At 36.8% G+C, this 20,955-nt stretch overlaps 1 protein-coding gene across 5 annotated transcripts in view; it reads left to right on the plus strand.

Moving 5' to 3' along the window:
• Positions 1-20,412, plus strand: part of KLHL24 (kelch like family member 24) — a 50,834-nt gene extending 30,422 nt beyond the window's left edge. For all 5 annotated transcript variants that reach the window (XM_054479986.2, XM_054479984.2, XM_063662463.1 and 2 more), the window contains 4 exons: positions 839-957; positions 6,966-7,154; positions 8,235-8,423; positions 14,964-20,412. In XM_054479986.2, coding sequence (XP_054335961.1) covers positions 839-957; positions 6,966-7,154; positions 8,235-8,423; positions 14,964-15,164 — 698 coding nt within the window. In that variant the 3' untranslated portion in view covers positions 15,165-20,412. The remainder of the gene's footprint in view (positions 1-838; positions 958-6,965; positions 7,155-8,234; positions 8,424-14,963) is intronic.
• Positions 20,413-20,955: the final 543 nt, after the last annotated feature.

Genomic DNA, 20,955 nt, shown 5'->3' on the forward strand with positions numbered 1-20,955 from the left:
TGCCTCAAAAACAAAAAACAAACAAAAAGCAACAACAAAAAAAACACAGGTACAAGATGACATGGAATGATTTACCAAAAATCCACCAGAAAATACCTTTAATCATGTCATATTTTAAATGCTTTCAAATGCATGTAGAATATGCTGTAATTTTTTAAACTTTACCTCTTTGCAAGTCAGAAGTACTCATAGAATTAAGCATTTCTAATTCACCTATGTTTTCTGAAATTCTCCGCAAAGTTTATGAAATAAGATTTGCTTTAAAATTCTTAACTTGAACTTCTTTATGATATGTGATATGTTACCTTTAAAATTAGAAAATAAAATGACAGACTTGTACAAAGTACAACTATGGTATCTATGATGGGAAGTCTGTTAATTGGTAAAATAATTTCACCAACTTTGCAGATTATTATATATATTATCCACACTGAGAAGTATAACAATACATACTTTATTTTTTACAATAGTATGCTTTTTGAAAAATGGGTGAATTTAAAAAAAAAACCTTTAGAATAATACCATTATTTGCATGCTTCTGATGTCTTACTCTTAAATTAACAATCTTTTATGTTTGTAAAATTCACATCCTGTATTTAATTATTTTGGATCTATAATTATCACTTATCAAGATAACAATTGGTAAAGTTTAAATTTGCTCTGTAGAACTATTTCCATTAAATTTCAAGAGGTCTTTATTTATTGAGCTGAATTCTCAAATTCTTGAATTAGATGAATGAATTCCATGTTTTCTTTACCTATGCCTTGGTGGCACAGATCTCTTGGTGACAGCTATATCATGATAAATTATTGTGTGTGCATTGTTTTGCATTTAAAGGTGGAAGAATCAACAGCCGTGATGTCTGGATTTATAACTCACAGTTAAATATTTGGATCAGAGTTGCCTCTCTCAATAAAGGCAGATGGCGTCACAAAATGGCTGTCCTCCTTGGTAAAGTAAGAGAAACCACTTTTTATTACTATTGCTGGTACCTTTCCAAAGTAAATACCACAGCTGAATCTTTCATTTTACTCACCCTCTGGGTATTTTGGATTCAAATTGTATTTCCTTCCATTTCTAACCTCAATAGATAAACCAAAGATATAAACAATATGACACTGTACTTTTGAATGGATATTTTGTTCTCCTAATTTGGAATTCATGGCAGTGTAGCACATTTCTCTTCTCATGCATCACTGGAGTCCAAATGCCTAAGAAGCATTGGAAAATAAAGGAGTTACATCAAATACAGACAGGCCAATGTCTAACCCAGGCAGTTTGTTTTCTTTTTACTAACTTTGCCAGTCAGGCAGAGATATATTTGTCCAAAGTCATGTATTTTATCTTTTTTATTTTAAATATATATTAAGATAAACTCACTAACAGGCCAGGCACGGTGGCTCACGCCTGTAATCCCAGCACTTTGGGAGGCTGAGGCGGGCGGATCATGAGGTCAGGAGATCGAGACCATCCTGGCCAATGTGGTGAAACCCCATCTCTACTAAAAATACAAAAAATAAGCTGGGGTTGGTGGCGGGCGCCTGTAGTCCCAGCTACTCAGGAGGCTGAGGCAGGAGAATCGCTTGAACCCGGGAGGCAGAGGTTGCAGTGAGCCGAGATGGCACCACTGCACTCCAGCCTGGCAACAGAGCGAGACTCCATCTCAATAAAAATAAAAATTAAAAAACTCACATTTTTAAAGAAAACCTATTTTTGACTGCAGCTGATGATTATTATAAACAATACATTATTTGGGTTCTGAACCATCTACTGTCTGTAGGAACCTGAGAATCAAACTTTTTTTTTTTTTTTTTTTTTTTTTTTGAGTCAAGGTCTCTTACTCTATTGCCCAAGCTGGAGTACAGTGGCATTATCTAGCTCGCTGCAACTTCTGCCTCCCCAGTGCAAGTGATTCTCCTGCCTCAGACACCTGAGTAGCTGGGATTACAGGTGTTCGCCACCACACCTGGCTAATTTTTGTATTTTTAGTAGAGACAGGATTTTGCCATGTTGGCCAGGCTGGTCTCCAACTCCTGAGCTCAAGTGATCCTCCCACCTCGGCCTCCCAGAGGGCTGGGATTATAGGTATGAGCCACCGCACCTAGCCAGTTTCCAAACTTTTTAAAAGCAACTACAGGTGGAGTTTCCAAAATGCTTGGGACCAGAAGTGTTTCTGATTTTTGATATTTTTTTTTCTTTTATTTTTAGACAGGTTCTCACTCTGTTGCCCAGGCTGGAGTACAGTGGTGCCATCACTGCTCACTACAGCCTTGACCTCCTGGACCCAAACTATCCCTTCTACGTCAGCCACCCAAGTAGCCAAGGCCACAGGTGTACACCACAATGCCTGGCTAATTTTGTATTATTTGTAGAGATGGGGTTTCTCCATATTGCCCAGGCTGGTGTTGAACTCCTGGGCTCAAGTGATCTGCCTGCCTCAGCCTCCCAAAGTGCTGGGATTACAGGCATAAGCCACTGCCCTGGGCCAAATATTTTGGATTTTTTTCATATTTTGGAATATTTTCATCATATTCATTGAGCATCCCAAATCAAAAAATCCAAGATCTGAAATGTTCCAATGAGCATTTCCTTTGAGCATTAATGTCATCACTCATAAAGTTTCAGATTTGGAACATTTTGGATTTCAGATTTTTTAAGATTTGGAAAGTTCAACCTGTATACTCTATTTTAAAAAGTCATATCTAATACAAAAATTTATTACATAACAGATGAAAATACAGCAGTTGTACCAAGGATTACCTTGGAGTCTTTAGCTTCTCCCTGCCCCCATCTCCATCTGCTCGTCCAAAACCACCTCAAATTAATGAACAACTAAAAGCAGCGCACTTGCTTTCGCATATGTCTTTGACTGATCTCCTAGCACCCCTTTCTAAGAAGATTGCTGTCTCATAGGCCTTCCTATGGAGACAGTTAAGTACCACCAATGAAAAAACAAAGCTCTAGTTGAAACAGAAATGGTGACCAGGAACCCTTCTTGGTCAGCCTCTTACTAGTCCTCCTTCCTCTCTTTCCCCACAGGGGTTTCTTAAAACCTCTATACTAGACCAGGTATGGTGGTTCACACCTGTAATCCCAGCACTTTGGGAGGCCAAGGTAGGTGGATCATGAGGTCAAGAGATCGAGACCATCCTGGCCAACATCGTGAAACACTGTCTACTAAAAATACGCAAATTAGCTGGGCATGGTGGCCCGCACCTGTAGTCCCAGCTACTCGGGAGGCTGAGGCAGAAGAATCGCTTCTGGTGGAGTTTGCAGTGAGCCAAGATTTTGCCACTGCAGTCAGCATTCTGTTAGGAATCTAATTGCACAGCAGTAGGTGAGCAGCCACTGAGCAAGCTTTACCACCTCAACTCTACCTCCTGTCAGATCAGCGCACATTAGATTCTCATAGGAGCATGGACAGCACATATGAGGGATATCTAGGTTGTGGCTGCTTATGAGAATCTAATGCCTGATGATCTGAGGTGGAACAGTTACATCCCCAAACCATCCCACCCCCCACCAGTCCCCCACCAGTCCCCCACCCAGACCTGTGGAAAAATTGTCTTCCATTAAACTGCTCCCTGGTGCCAAAAAGGTTGGGGACTGCTGCGTAGAATACTAGAGCTTCTCAAAACAGAATTTATATATTTTTATTTTTTGAGATAGGGTCTTGCTGTGTTGCTGAGGCTGTAGTGCAGCAGCACAGTCATGGCTCACTGCAGCCTCAACATCCTGGGCTCAAGTGATCCTTCTACCTCGCCTCCCTAGTAGCTAAGACTGCAGGCACACACCATCACACCCAGCTAATTTTGGTATTTTTTGTGGAGATAATGTTTTATCCTGTTGCCTGGGCTGGTTTCAAACTCCTGGGTTCAAGCCATCCTCTTGCTTCAGCCTCCCGAAGTGCTGGGATTACAGGCATGAGCCACCATGCCCAGCTCAAAACAGAGTTTAAAAGCTGTTAATTCCTAACGACCTGAATCTAGCGTGCTGCTACTGTCTACAAGGCCAATGAAATAATGAGGACCTTGAGACAGATTTACTGGAAATAAAATATTAATAGAATCTTTTCTAAAACCATTTGGTTTGTCAGTACCTACTATATTATATATAGTGTTTGAGGCTGTGCCTCAAGAAGGACAAAATATTACTGGAAAGGAGGGGCTAAAATAATGCAGGGGTTGGAAGGAGATGCTGATACAAAGGCAAATGAAAAGTATTGATGTCTCAAAAACCATTTATGTATTGGTAAACTCAAATTTATTTGACAAAATAGTATACTTGATTTGAAGATACCCAAAGCTTAGAAGCACTAAATCAGTAAAGAAAAGGAATCATTCCTATCTTACACAGCAAGTACTCAATTCATGGAAGTCATTTTGCTAAAATTACAATATAGATTTAATTCAAGCTTATAAAACATACTTAAATTTATAAATACTCTGTTTAAGGAAACCTGGGATGGTTTAGAATATAGAATCTTAGGGGAGCACTCCCCAGTGTAACTTAGAAGTGTGTCTTAGGCTGCAATCCTCAAGAAAAAATAAAAAATTATCAGGTGCGGTGGCTCACGCCTGTAATCCCAGCACTTTGGGAGGCCAAGGCAGGCAAATCACAAGGTCAGGAGTTCAAGACCAGCCTGGCCAACATGGTGAAACCCTGTCTCTACAAAAATACAAAAAATTAGCTGGGCATAGTGGCGGACACCTGTAATCCCAGCTACTTGGGAGACTGAGGCAGGAGAATCGCTTGAGCCTGAGAGGCAGAGGCTGCAGTGAGCTGCCTGCTGCACTCCAGCCCAGTGACAGAGTGAGACTCTGTCAAAAAAAAAGAAAAAGAAAAAATCTTAGAGTAGGAAGGGATGATGGAATAATGGAGAATATTTAATATAACTTGGTCATCTTATAAATAACCCCAAAGAGATCAAGTCACTTCCCAAGATTACACAAAAAATGATAAAGCAGAGGCAAAAGCTCAGACTTTTCTTAATCTAGAGGCCTTTTGTCTTGATGCTCATGGCATGTATTATATTTTGATTTACATATGTAGGAGTACGTATTAAAGTTTAATCCTCAAAATTATGCCATGTGATAGATACTATTATTGTCTACATTTTAAAATTGAGGAAATATAGCCGGGCATGGTGGCGGGCACCTGTAATCCCAGCTACTCAGGAGGCTGAGGCAGGAGAATCCCTTGAAGCCAGGAGGCAGACATTGCAGTGAGCTGAGATCACGCCATTGCACTCCAGCCTGGGCAACAAGAGCGAAACTCCGTCTCAAAAAAAAAATAATTATAAAATTGAGGAAATAGATTTGAGTCTCCAAAAGGGTAGATAAATTGCCCTTACATTGGATGACAGAGCTGGTGATCAAAGCCTGTGCCCTTAATTGCCACATCATGCCACAGGTTCCATACTCCATATAGCTGTGTGGTCTTTTGTAAGTTACTTAACCTGTCTGAGCTGCGTAGTGTTGGGGACACAAACTCACCAACAGATTATTTTAACATAACGTGAGAAATGCATGATAGAAGTGGCATTGAGTACTGTGGAAATTTGGGGGCACACAGAAAGATAAATTGTGGACAAATTTGAAGGACAAGGTATGAAATTCGGCCTTGACCCTTAGACATTCATTGTTGAAATATTAAGAGGAATTGATAAAGTATTTTAGGAAGAATCATCTGTGGTTTAGAGAGAACAAGAGTGGAGGCCAGGAGGTTATCTGAGAGGTATGAAATGTTGTGGACCCTCAAGTGGGTGATGGCAGCAGGAAACGTAAAGGAAGGGGTAGATGTGAAAGATGCTGTGGAAGAAGACTCAGTGGGACTTAATAGTTAATTAGCTATGGAGGGAAGAGTTAATGATGACAGTCCATTAAGAGAAATGTGAGCTGGGCGTGATGGCTCACGCCTGTAATCCCAACACTTTGGGAGGCTGAGGCAGGAGGATGGCTTGAGGGTGGGAGAATGGCTTGAGGCCAAGAGTTAGAGACCAGCCTGGGCAACAGAGGGAGACCCTGTCTCTGTTAAAAATAAATTAGTAGGGCGTGGTGATACACACCTGTGGTTTCAGATACTTGGGAGGCTGAGGTGAGAGGATTACTTGAACCTCGGAGGTTGAGGCTGTAGTGAGCTGTGATCATGCCATTGCACTCCAGCCTGAGCAACAGAATGAGACCCATTTCCAAAAAATGAAAAAGAGAGAGAGAGAAACGTGGATGTTAAGCTGCTGGAGAGCTTCGTTAGGTTGAAAGTTCCCTATATAAACCATGGATTTTTTGCATATAAGCCATTTAATAAATATCTTACTGATTGGTTCACCTGTCATATAAAGATTCTAATTTGCCCTACCTTTCTCGTGTTTGTGAAAAGAAAATGTACATAAAAGCTCTGTGAACTTTAAAGTTCATTTCGTGTCAAGTACTTTTCTAGGTATTGTACGGACTAAAAGAAAGGCCTGACCAGCACTCTCATAGTCTAGTAATTCTTTCCTAATATTTTAGTTTCACAGCTCTAATACTTTATAATAATCAAATATTTCATTACCCATAAGTGTGCATATTTAAGCTAAATTGTACAATTCTCAGTGTGAGCAATATTACCCCCAAGGGGGCAAAGATTGTTTCTTAGAAGATGAAAAAAAAACATGTACTCTTTCATGTATAAAGCACAGATATACATACATTAAGGTAAATAGATACACAATTTCTCTGTGGTATTACAATTTTATTGAGGGAAGACTATTAGGAAGAAAATACCTAAAAAGGCTCCTTGGATTGTGATGGTGGTAGGGGATGATGATTTTTAAAAATGCTCAGAAACTCTGAGCTAAATATATTGCAATTATATTTATTTAGCAAGGGCATTTTAAAGAGAAGAGATTCCTTAATTCTTTAACCAACTACTTCAAAATTCAGGCTTTTGATAATTAAGATTTTTCCATGTATTTTACATATAGGTATACGTTGTTGGTGGCTATGATGGGCAAAACAGACTTAGCAGCGTAGAATGTTATGATTCCTTTTCAAATCGATGGACTGAAGTTGCTCCCCTTAAGGAAGCAGTGAGTTCTCCTGCAGTGACTAGCTGTGTAGGCAAACTGTTTGTGATTGGTGGAGGACCTGATGATAATACTTGTTCTGATAAGGTAAGCCATGCACTTTTAAAGAAATTACCAATGATAAGTACAAGAAGGGAAATACAGAAGGCTTATCAAGTAGGTAGCCAGGTCACTTAGTGTGAGGGGTCTTCTAAAAATTTTCTGGTACTATATGCTTTTGGAGAAAAACATTGAATTCTGGGTTGCTAAAGTGAGACTCTAGTATATCTAACAATTTGCTCTAACAAATGTGATCCAATCTTTTTGAAATGAGACTATCTGTGTAGAAATTTTCTACTAAATAAATTGTTCTGAACCTTTGCTATCATCTACAAAATCTAAAAACTATTTATACAAAACACAGTTGAGAAGTGAATTAGCAAAGGGTAAGACATAGTAACTAAATATGCTGCTTCCAACTGGGTCATTTTCTACATACTTTTGAAGTATTTTTCAGAAAAAAGAAAAGGAAAGGAAACCTCCATAGTGTAAGTAGAGGATGGCTCAAAGTTGCTCCGGTTCAGTAAACTTCTGGGATGAAAGAATATGTGCTATCCTGACATGTTAGGAAATGTTTATTCTGGAAAAAAGCATCTAATGCCTAGCTGGTTTAGCAATGTTAACTGAATTTTGTCAATCTATTAATTCTTTTTCTAAATTCAGTTTAAAATAATGTGATCAAATGTTACTTATTTAGAATTTGTTATTTCAGAACTTGTGATAATTCAGAGCATACTGACTGAATTGAGGTTTACTTGTTTTCTTTTGAAGAAAGGACTCCCTAAAAGCATTAAGAAGTTATATTCAGATGTGAGACATAGTTATCCTACATAATACAATTGTAAAAAAATTTAGACTGTTAATTTTAGTGGACAAACCTGGTGGCCATTCATTCTAGAAACAATCTCTGTGTGTTTGGTACTCTATTCTGCTTGATAGTAATAAATCTACATTTTATTTGAGAATGTTCATAATTCAGACATTTTACTATCAGGCTAACCTCTCTTAATTCTCTGAATTAATAGGATTTTATTTTAAATAATGTTTGTACGTATTGGTAGATTCTTCATTAAGTACATTTCCATTTTTGTTTAGAAATTTTAATTATATATTTTTATATGTTATTAGGTTCAATCTTATGATCCAGAAACCAATTCTTGGCTACTTCGTGCAGCTATCCCAATTGCCAAGAGGTGTATAACAGCTGTATCCCTAAACAACCTGATCTATGTTGCCGGTGGACTGACCAAGGCAATATACTGTTATGATCCAGTTGAAGATTACTGGATGCACGTACAGAATACATTCAGCCGTCAGGTAATAACATAAAGCAGTACAAAAGAAAAATAAATCTAAGAGGGACCAAGTACATAATCATTATTAATACACTGGAATTTCAATTTTAAAATATTTCAGGCCGGGCGTGGTGGCTCACGCCTGTAATCCCAGCACTTTGGGAGGCCGAAGTGGATGGATCACTTGAGGTCAGGAGTTCAAGACCAGCCTGGCTAACATGGTGAAACCCCATCTCTACTAAAAAATTATGGCCGGGCACGGTGGTTCATGCCTGTAATCCCAGCACTTTGGGAGGCTGAGGCGGGCGGATCACCTGAGGTCGGGAGTTCGAGACCAGCCTGACCAACATGGAGAAATCCCGTCTCTACTAAAAATACAAAATTAGCTGGGTGTGGTGGCACATGCCTGTAATCCCAGCTACTAGGGAGGCTGAGGCAGGAGAATCGCTTGAACCCAGGAGGCGGAGGTTGCGGTGAGCCGAGATCGAGCCATTGCACTCCAGCCTGGACAACAAGAGCGAAACTCCGTCTCAAAAATAATAAATAAATAAAAATAAAATAAAATAAAATAAAACAAAATAGAAAATTAGCTGGGTGTGGTGGCACACGCCTGTAATCCCAGCTGCTCAGGAGGCTGAGGCGGGAGAATCACTTGAACCTGGGAGGCAGAGGTTGCAGTGAGCCAAGATCATGCCACTGCACTCCAGCCTGGGCGACATAGCAAGACTCCGTCTCAAAAAAGTAAATAAATAAGTAAAATAAAATATTTCATGTTTGCTTGAATTATTTTATATATTTTTTAAAACTCCACATAAAGCATATGGCAACCTGTTTTGAACTCCTTCCAAGGGATCATTTTATTGAAATAACTTCCTTTTTATCATCCCATGCAGAAGTATCTGTTACACTTGGGCTGTTCTTTTTTTTTTTTTCTCTTGACTTTTTTCACAATCCTACTCCAGTATTTATGCCCTCTCTTTCATATTTCAGAAGAGAAGAAATGTTCCCAAACTTGTTGTTTCTTTGGTTAGAGGCTAGGAAATCTGTTATTTCTGTTATAAAGGAAATGGCTGTGCTCAGCTTTCTTTCATCCATATATTCTACCCGGAGCCCTACTCCCTACCCACACCGCCACCTCCCAAAAGGCCTTTTCCCCACCTTTTGATTCATGGCTCTTTTTCCTTCCACCCCCAAAATGTTTGATGGTTCTGATGCTGAAAATCTGGCTCTACACATACCACTCTAGAGATGTACTCTCAAAGGTCACTGCTAATAATCTCTTCACTCTTGTTCATACTCTCTTGTTTTTCTACCCAGTCCTTAAATATGTTCCTTGAGCCTGTCCTCTGTCCTCTTCCCAGTTTATACTCTTTCCTGAATCATCTCATTTACTGCTCAGCACTGATGTCTTCCAAGTCTGTATCGCCATCAAAGCCTCTCTCCTGTGTTCCAAACTCAAATTTCTAACTGCCTATTTGATATTTTATTTGATATTTTACATGGGTATTTCAAGATTTTAAATTTCAAATAGAACTCACCTTCTTCCCCAAACCTATTTTTTCTATATTTCCAAATAACCTAGAAACTTAATTTATTAGATTATCTTTTTCTTCTCTTAAATTGAATTAATCTAGCCTATCAGTTCTCCTATTTTTTCCATTCCTATTGTTTCTATTTTTGTTCAAGTTCTTACCAAGTTTTACCTAAACAAAAATACTCTAATTAGTCTTCCTTTCTCTAATATCTTGTCTTGCTAGCTCATTTAGCCATCAATTCTTTTTCTTTCTTTCTTTCTTTCTTTTTCTTTCTTCCCTTCTTTCCTTCCCTTCCCTCCCTCCCTCCCTTCCTTTCTTTCTTTTTTTGAGATGGAGTTTCACTCTTGTTGCCCAGGCTGAAGTGCAATGGCGCGATCTCCGCACTGCAAACTCCGCCTCCCAGGTTCAAGTGATTCTCCTGCCTCAGCCTCCCGAGTAGCTGGAATTACAGGCGCCCACCACCAAGCCCGGCTAATTTTTTGTACTTTTAGTAGAAACGGGGTTTCACTATGTTGACCAGGCTGGTCTCAAACTCCTGACCTTGAGATCCACCTGCCTCAGCCTCCCAAAGTGCTGGGATTACAGGCATGAGCCACCATGCCCACCCTATTATTTTTCAATAAATCTACTTATTGTCTCTTCTTTGATTGGAAACCTATTAAATAAAATCCAAAACTTTTACCACTTCATTCTAGACCTTCTGTTGCCTGACCTTAATTTGACCTTTCAGCCTCACATTCTATAACTTTACCTCAGGTACCTTAAGTATCTGTCATTTGTAGTCTCTAAACAGATCATAAATGTTCTTGCCCTGGTTCATGCTGTCTTCTTATCCTGTAATGACTTTTTTACCTTCTCTACTTGTAATTCTACTCATCTTTCAAGGACCACTTCAGTACAACAGAGTTTAACTGGGGCAGAATGGATGTATTTTGCTTTCTGATCTGTTAAAGCACTCATACCTCTTATGGCAATTGTATATTCCCTTATGGGTATAAATGTTTATTTCCTATACTAGAATTTAGTGTTCTTGAGGACACTGTTTCTTCTAACTCATCTTGTATGTATCTTGCATTTATTTCTGCATAGTAAATATATATATATTGAATAAGTAAACAAATGAGGAAGTACCAGAGGGACTTAATTTTAAGATAATCTTATTTGCAAGATACATTAGAGATACAGCATAGATTATAAGGATAGTGAATAGGGTTTGAATATAAAACCACTTTTCTAAAGTTGTTGACATTGAGGTATAGTCTCCAATTAGTAATATATATGGAGCAACATTGCCCCAGTTAATGAAAGGGACATAATAGGCACTTCAGCTTCATGGTATAGAATGAGTATTACGTTTTCTCCCTCTCATATCACATCTAAGTAAAAATAAATCACATTTCTCCAGCTCAGGGACCTCCCCTGGAAAACCATTCTCCAGCCCTTACAGAGGCGACAGTGTACCCTACTTGCATGAGAACCCTCATATGGTCAAGTATTGAGACTTATTTCTAATTTTTAAAAAATCTAAGCTGCTTTTTATTGGTTTATTTCAGTGAAGATTATAAAGAATAATGCATTTTTATTAAGAATTACTGCTCAAGCTGGGCGCAGTGGCTCATGCATATAATCCCAGCACCTTGGGAAGCTGAGGCAGGAGGATCACCTGAGGCCAAGAGTTAGGGACCAGCCTGGGTGACACAGTGAGACCCTGTCTCAAAAAAATTAAAAAAAAAAAAAGGAAGAAAAAAGAAAAAGAATTACCATTTATTCGGAACTTTGCTATATTGTATAAAACGATAACAGTTTAGGAAGTTAATTGCCAGTATGTAGCATATTGCAGGGCATACATGAATATTTTTTAACTAGGTTATTGAGATAAAACTGAGAAAAAAATAATAATAGGACACACATGGCATATTTTCTCTAATTAAACAACATTCATTGACTTTAGAAATTTAAAGAAAATAAACATTTGGATCAGAAGTATATTAAGTCTAACAAAGACAAATCATTGAAGTTCAAATCTAGTACTGGGATTTAGGTGATTATTTTCTCTCCTCTGTTTATTCTTACCACCAATGCTACTAAATACATCTATGCACACATTGATCTCAGCTCACTGCAACCTCCGCCTCCCGGGTTCAAGTGATTCTCCTGTCTCAGTCTCCCAAGTAGCTGGGATTACAGCGCATGCCATCACACCCAGCTAAATTTTGTATTTTTAGTGGAGACAGGGTTTTGCCATGTTGGTCAGGCTGGTCTTGAACTCTTGACCTCAGGTGATCCGCCTGCCTCGGCCTCCCAAAGTGCTGAGATTACAGCCGTGAGCCACTGCACCTGGCCTTATGCACATGTTATTGATAGGTAATTTTTGAGCCATGTGTGATTGTTTACCCTTTTAATGCTAACCGACGAAAAAGGATAAATCAAACTAATTTCATTGTATACAGTTAAATGAACCCAATATTGTTGCTTTTTAAAATGCTTAGAATATTAAATGCAAAAAAGAGCTGAAAAAAAATGAGGTCTTTATTTTTTATAGTCCTAATGGACCCAGCCTATTTCTCTGTTTGTCCTTCACCATTTCCACGCCTCTTTTGACTTTGCATAATTCCTAAAAACACAACTTATTATTCGAAACATATTTTGTTTTTTAACCTGTGTCAAGAACATCCTTTAAAAAAAATTGTGGGATTTTTAAAAAAGTCAATGATGAAGACTTTTTTTCTCTCTCTTCAGTAGACCAGGTATTTAAAATACCATCAAAGATTAGAATAATTAAATGAAATCTGATTCTTTTTGTCTATTGTTGACATTTTAACATTTAAGCATACAAAAATAACTAGAGGGTTTTCTGTTTTTTTGTGCGTGTTTTTTTTTTTTGCAATGTTAGGATCATATTTCAGTCTTTAAAAATAACATTAAAACTTTATATATTGATAAATTATTGTTCCTACTAGCTGCCCTTACTCCTGAATGAAGAGTAAGTTTTTCATACAGTATAAACAAACACACAGAGTAAATGGTATTTTACTAGCATGAAATAAGCTATTATATCGGATAGATGTAATTTCCTCATGTGAATACTTGGTTTCAAGGTTGTTTGCTTTATTTAACTCTGAGCATTATTATCTGAAATGGTGTTAATTACCAGACCATGTAATTATATATTGTTTTAGAATCATCCTCAAAATAACTAGAGGTTCAATAGTGGGAACTAGCTTGTACCTGAAAACTAAGGTTTTTGTTTGTTTTTATTATATTCAGAACTTTAAGAATTTATAGAAAGAGCTTATTGTGCTTTAAATGAAAAATATTAGAGTTTGTTCCATAATTGGTGCAATTCATGGGGGTGTGGTATTCTGAATTAAAGTGTCTTTCACTATATGATAAAAGGCTAAGTCATTCTGGGTGTCTATAAATTCTAATACAGGCATTTTTAAGTACTCACAAATTCTTTCAGACCTAAAGATAGTATCCTTCTATTATATAAAGCCACCAAAATTTAATTTCTTCTATAAGAGCAAAATTTATGTAAAGCAAATTTGGTCAAGTAAAAATGCTTATTGAACTCATTGGTGGAACCTATTTCATTGTTGGTTATGTGGAACCAGGATAATAAGATGCAATAACTCTCTGAATTAAAGTGCAACTTTAATTGGAAATGGAAGAATATCTGGCCTGCAGTATAACCAGATGCATGTAATAGTGAGTCAGTTGTTAATGTAGGGTTTTTTGTTTGTTTATTTATTTTTTTGAGACGGAGTTTTGCTCTTATCACCCAGACTGGAGTGCAGTGGCACAACCTTAGCTCCCTGCAACCTCCGCCTCCCAGGTTCAAGCAATTCTCCTGCCTCAGCCTCCCGAGTAGCAGGGATTACAGGCACCCCCGCAACCATGTCCAGCTAATTTTTTGTATTTTTAGTAGAGATGGTGTTTCACTGCGTTGACCAGACTGGTCTCTAACTCTTGACCTTGAGTGTTCCACCTGCCTCGGCCTCCCAAAGTGCTGGGATTACAGGCGTGAGCCACCATGCCCAGCCAGGTTTCGTTTTTGAAGAATCACTCTCATCCTTGCAAGAATATTTGTTTCATATAGTAACTGTATTATTGACAGAATAATAAAATTTAGCTTAGAATCCCATTGTGTGGGAAGTTAACTGTAAGATGTTATTTGAGACATTTCTATGGCCCAGCCAAGTCTCCTAATAACAGTGTTTTGTTAACTTAGTTATAAATTTTTTCCGCATTCATTCATTCAATTTGTGGGTAATCCCATATAATGAATATTGTTCCTACTCCTTGGTCATGTAACCGCCACTTTCTATAATAACCTTCCTGTAATAGGAGAAGCAAGCCAGGCTCTTTAAAGATGCTTTTGCTTAACTACCATTAAGTTAAAACCCTTTTATCAGTCCACATCCTACCTCCCACATCTTGGCCCCAATTACTAACATATAATCTTTTTTTTTTAACTTTTATTTTAAGTTCGGGGGCACAAGTGCAGGTTTGTTACATAGGTACACTGTGTCATGGGGGTTTGTTGTACAGATTGTTTCATCATTCAGTTATTAAGCCCTAGTACCCATTAGTTATTTTCCTGATCCTCTTCCTCCCCCAACCCTCCACCCTCCGAAAGGCCCTAGTGTGTGTTGTTCCCCTCTATGTGCCCCTGTGTTCTCATCATTTGGCTCCCACTTATAAGTGAGAACATGCAGTATTTGGTTTTCTGTTCCTATGTAAGTTTGCTAAGGGTAATGGCCTCCAGCTCCATCCACGTCCCTACAAAGGACATGATCTCCTTATTTCTTATGGCTGCTACTGACATATCATCTATCTTGAAATTCATTTCATTCATGCAAAGTTATCCAGCACTCACACAGAGAATAGAGTTGGGCCAAAGGACCTTAGCTTTTATCATGTCTCCCTTTTTTTGACTGTGCTAAAGCATTATTTTGCTTTTCTGTTTGTTACCAAATCCTTTATCTTCAATGGTTAATTTTTTGTTTATGTATCTGGTTAAACAGGAAAACTGTGGTATGTCTGTGTGTAATGGTAAAATATATATCCTGGGCGGAAGACGGGAAAATGGAGAAGCCACAGACACTATTCTCTGTTATGATCCTGCAACAAGTATCATCACAGGGGTAGCTGCAATGCCCAGGCCAGTGTCCTATCATGGCTGTGTGACTATTCATAGATACAATGAGAAATGCTTTAAACTCTGAAGACAGGATACCTCACCGAAGAAGCCACACTGATCCAAGATGGGAGGTTTTAAAAACTCTAGAGTGGGAACTTCACATATCTCCTTTGTGCCATATGCAAAAAATAGTAAAAATAAAAATTTGGTGCCTTTCTTCTCAAAATATCAATCTTTCAAACTGTAATAAAGCCTTTCCTATAATTGAAAAAAAACTTTTTTGTTAAAGGTAATGGTGGTTGTTACTTGGCCTTTGAAGAGTGTACCTTTGTAAGTATTTGTAAGAAGTCTATGTGAATTAGGAAATGTCTGTCTGCATACCTTTTAGGAATGTGTGAATGGTGTCTTCACTTATTATGTATGTTTATCTGTATGTATATTCCTTATTTTGTCATATATGTAGAGAAAATTGCATGACTTGAGGCATCATTTAGGTTGAAGAAATTAATGCTTAGAATGCATTCTAGGAGAAAAAATCAGTTTTAAAAACCTTTGTTGTTAACAAAGTATATCCAGATTGATTAATTTTATTGAAGGGTTTTTTTCTGTAATTGATAAAAATGTAATGACAACAATTCAGGTATCATAAAATACTGAACTATTGTGACTTTATTCTTAGAATTGCTGTCTTACATTAAACATGTTTTTAGGGGGAGGTTAGGTAGGAGATAGAAAAATAAGTGCACCTACAAGGGGGATTAAAATTATAAGTTAATTCCTAAGAGAAAAATGGAATGGCCATTGAAGGAAAAATGACCCACTATGGCTCTCAAAGTTTTTATGCATCATCTCTTCAATCCTCTAAGAAAGCTTCTTTTCTTGATAAAGCAGTTGAAACCCATTTTGCAATATTGTTTTGTGAAAAACAGGAACAGACAGCCAGGCACAGTGACTCACACCTGTACTCCCAACTACTCAGCAGGCTGGGGCAAGAGGATTGCTTGAGCCCAGGAGTTTGAGGCTGCAGTGAGCTATGAACGCACACTGCACTCTAGCCTGGGCAACTGGGTGAGACACTGTCTCAAGAGAAAAGAAAAAGAAAAATAGGGATAAGTTTTCTTCCCTAGCCCAGTAGGGTTTGACCTCATTAGTATGGTGCTTTGGGTGAGGACCTCTTCCTTGATTATCCTACTTTCTAGTGAACAGCTAAAATTCCTGAGCGTCTCTACTGTTAAGGTACCTTTAATAGGATAAAGCAGGGACCACCTATCTCAGTGGGTCCATTTTTCTTTTAAAATTAGTTATCTGAAAAAACTTAGCAGTAGTTCCCATCTTTAAGGTAAGTCTTTCATTTGGTCCCCATTGTGTAAAATACTAATCAACATTTTCAAGCTTCTATACAACAGACTGCTTTTGTCTAGATTTCTCAACTCCACTTTATAAAGCTTATCAGTTTTCAGAGAGGAATGTGAATTTTTTTTCTAATGCAAATAGATGGATATGGCAGGAACTACAGCATAAGTTATTATTGTGATTCTGGGTGGACGGATATAATTTACAACATTTAGGGATGTTCTAGGTAGCCTGCTGTAGTTTGACTTCCAGTCACTGTTGTCTTTCACATTATAATTTGTATATTTCTTGTGATAGAAGGGATGATGCAAATATGTAATTAGAGTGTCACCAGATTTCTGTTAAAACCAAGGTTGAAATAAAAAGCCTAACATTGGTAAGCTACATTGTTTTCTCATTTTAGAATGATACAGAGATTTCAAATAGACATTTTTTAAACTTTAATGCTTAGCTAGAATCTACATTCTGAGGAAAACTCTAAAAAACTTAAAAATTTTTAGGGAATTTTTATTTTTCAAATCATAATTTTAAAATGATAGATACCATTTTGTGATAACAGCAATTCAGAAAACAATTTTCTATCATCTTAGTTGAAAGAATGTAGGTACAGTTTGGATACTTGTACTTTAATTTTAGAGTAAACATCTGCATTATACTCTTATAGATAATAGAATTATTTAGTTAAGAAATCCTTTACAGTAAATGAGATAATGTGTGAAAAAGTATTTTGTAAATGCTGAGGATTCTACAAATGATAGTTGTTATTTTCATGTGTATTTGTAAGATCATGTCCATTTCATGAATATAGGACTTCACATAAAAAAAGACTTTCTCAAGATAACTTTATATTCTAGTATTTTTGTCTATTGTAAAAAGTATTAACTATTTACTTTTATTTTGTTATACATTTATTTTAATATCCATGTGTTTATTATAGTAAATTTGAAATGAAATCCTGAAAAACAGAGTTTTTTTAAACACAGACCTCACACCAATATTAATTTTTTCTCTACATAATTTAAAACTACATAAATTAAGTACTTAAAATTTATATTGAAGGCCACCAGGAACTTAGGTTGAATCTTAGAAAATTTAAATAACTATTTTTAAAGTTACCCAACTTATATTTTAATTTTTTAATATTTATCTTCCTTTACTAATTCTTGATAAATAATAGCATTAGACTTGATAAAATAAAAAAGAATTTTAGAGTAGAATTAATATATCAAAAGGGATATATCAACCAAATTGGTGTCAGATTGTATGCATTCTCTCATCACATAAAGATTTTTCTTTTGATAGGTGATGCTCATATGAACCTTTGGTTTAGAATCTATATATGTACATGTGTATGTATATAGATAGTATGGTTGTATACACACATATATACCAAACACCATGAATTTTAGCAGTCTGTGATGATCAGCAAAAAAGCACATAAAGTAAAAATTAGTTGACCATGCTAAATTCAATTCTGGAAGATTTTTTTATTTGGGCATTTCTAAAACTTTTTACATTTGAAAGTACATGATGAGTATTAGTAATGATAACTTATGTATAATCAGAATCTTTATGACAATTTAGTTTTACAAGGTCAGAAGAGATGAGTTTGCTAAACCCAGCTGTGATACCTCAGTTGGAAAGGGAATTCAAAGGTATGCTTTGTAGAAGAGAAAAGTACAGGTTTTTTTTCATGAACTTTAATCCTTTTCTGTTTTTCCTCTATGTGAGTCAGCTACAAAAGTGGTCTAATTTTTATAACAGTAGAACTTCCTCCTTTTCTACTCTAATCTTCCCACTGACTTTACTGCACAGGTGTGAAATACTAGTGTATTGGATCTTCAGTAACCTTTTTATTTCCTAGATGATGGAAATATAGGTATTTACTCCATTTAAACCAGGTGATAAGATGATGTAAATACTCAGGGAGGGTATTAACTTGTTACTTTTGCTTGTATGGGGTGTAAAGTGCCATGACTGAATAATCTTCAATTCATGATTCTAGAATAAGTTTAATTTGGAAAAAGGGGCTTCACACATGGTGGTGGTTGAACATTGATTCTTTTATATTTAAAAAGATGAAAATGTTTTGTGGACTGATACATTTTATCTTAGTGAATATGAATTGTTTATGTATCTCTACTGTCAAATAGCCTTTTTGAAACTCAGGAAAGACAAAGGTTCAATTACACCACTTTTGTCAATAAGCAAACCAGGTATTTTTTTTTTTCCTGTTGTCTAGATATGGCAATAGATTTTTTAAATTGCTGTGAGAACCCATATATGAAAAGAGAGGAGTTGAATTGTGTGTGCCTTTTATGTCTTGAGATTTATATGTGGAAAAGACGACATCTACTTCAAACTGTATTTTCTTTTTTGTTTTTTTGTTTTTTGTGGGAGGACGGGGTCTTGCTCTGTCACCCAGGCTGGAGTGCAGTGGCGCGATCTCAGCTGACTGCAACCTCCACCTCCCAGGTTCAAGGGATTCTGCCTCAGCCTCCCAAGTAGCTGAGACCACAGGTGCGTGCCACCACACCCGGCTAATTTTTTTGTATTTTTAGTAGAGACGGGGTTTAGTAGAGACAGATCACTCCTGACCACGTGATCCACCCACCTCGGCCTCCCAAAGTGCTGGGATTACAGGCTTGAGCCACCACACCCGGCCTGTATTTTCAGAGAGGAGAGCTTGGTGTTTATGTGGTGCCAAGTGGTAAGATAATGTCTCTTCGAGGCTTCCTATGGACTGCCTTTATTTTAGTAAACTCAAGACACCAGTTAACCTCAACAGAGTTTTGGCCTTATTAGAATTTGTTGTGCATCTTATTGAAAGCCAGGTTTACATCACTTCACCCCATTATTTTTTTTAGTTAAATAAATTCACCATGCCAAGTAACCAGAATGGAGCAAATTGGTTGATCTTTAAGGCAGTAGGTTTGACTAGCTAGCTATCATTATTGTCACATCTAATGCTAGGCACCAGGAGCCATTTGAGCCAGGGGTGTGAATGAATAATTCCAGAGACACTTCAGACATTTTTTAATGTTTTATATGAACATTTTACATTTGTGTGATTGCCTTAGATATTAAATTTTCCTAGTGCTGAAAGTTATCATCATAAATAAATGTTTTAAAAACAGCAACATTCATAACTTATTTTATATATTGTTCCAAAGAAAATAATTTGTTTTAATGGTTTCAAAATAACTGCACCTGAATTTGTTTATGTGCCTTAAGTTCTCTAGTGCTATTTCAACTTTTTTTTCAATCTAAATGAAGCTTACCTTAGATAAGGTTCATATTTGTTTCCTATAGAGTAAATAAACTCCCCCTTCTTAAATTGTGTAATAAGCACCAACGTGTGGTTGCTTGGCAGAATGAGAATGTTAAGGGAGATTGTTGGATGTTTGGAGTTTCATTATATTTTTTGTTTTTATTTTTTGATACCTAGGTGCTTTTTAAAATATTCAGACAAATATTTATCTTACATTGATTAAACCCATGTAAATTCATTTGCAGTATCTACATCGAATGTCAGAAAAGTATACTTATTTTTGTTCCATACTTAACGTACAATTTCTTCCCTCTTCAGGCTTTTTCATTTAACTTTCTTGAAAAAGCACTTACTCTCCCCTTCCCTATTACCCCTCCCCCAAGGTTTCTTTATTTAAATTTTTGTTGAGAGTTGTTGGAGCTCTAAGACAATACAATTTTAGAGTTGAACAAAAGTATAATCTGCTTTACAACTAGTATAGACCTAAGGTCATTTGCTTTCAATTAGAGGCTCCAGAGTCTTCATAGTAGAAAGAATGCTTTGTATTTAATTGTTCTTAGTTAAGTTGTAGCACGTGAATACTTACTTACATGTTTTGTTTAAATATACTTCTTGCATAGTTTAATTTTTTAAAAGTTGTATCTAATAAAATGTCTTTTAACCATTGTTACTTGACTATATGGTTGTATTAAATTTTGTTTACCAAAAATTTGTTGTTCTGTTTTATTTTAAATATATTTAAGGGGTTGTGCAAAAAAGAGATGGGGAAAATACTGGATATATTAATATATGTGTGTATTTACTGGTATGTCCATAAAATAACTGGAAGGATAAATAAACTGAAAATATTAGTGTGTAAGAGGAAAGGAAATGGTGGCTGAAGGACAAGTAAAAATGAAACTTTACTGCATACATATATATGTAATAATAAATACATATAAAATCAATTTTTTAGTCTGAAACACACGAAAGTATTCCCTATTCAAAAAAAAATTTTTTTTTTTTTTGAGATTCAGTCTCACTCTGCTGCCCAGGCTGGAGAGCAGTGGCGCAGTCTTGGCTTACTGCAACCTCCGCCTCCTGGGTTCAAGCGATTCTCGTGCCTCAGCCTCCCAAGTAGCTGGGACTACAGGTGCATGCCACCATGCCCGGCTAATTTGTATTTTTAGTAGAGACGGGGTTTCATCATGTTGGTCAGGCTGGTCTCAAACTCCTGACCTTGTGATCTGCCTGCCTTGGCCTCCCGAAGTGC

This window comes from Pongo pygmaeus, chromosome 2, assembly GCF_028885625.2.
Source record: "Pongo pygmaeus isolate AG05252 chromosome 2, NHGRI_mPonPyg2-v2.0_pri, whole genome shotgun sequence".
Lineage (NCBI taxonomy): Eukaryota > Metazoa > Chordata > Mammalia > Primates > Hominidae > Pongo > Pongo pygmaeus.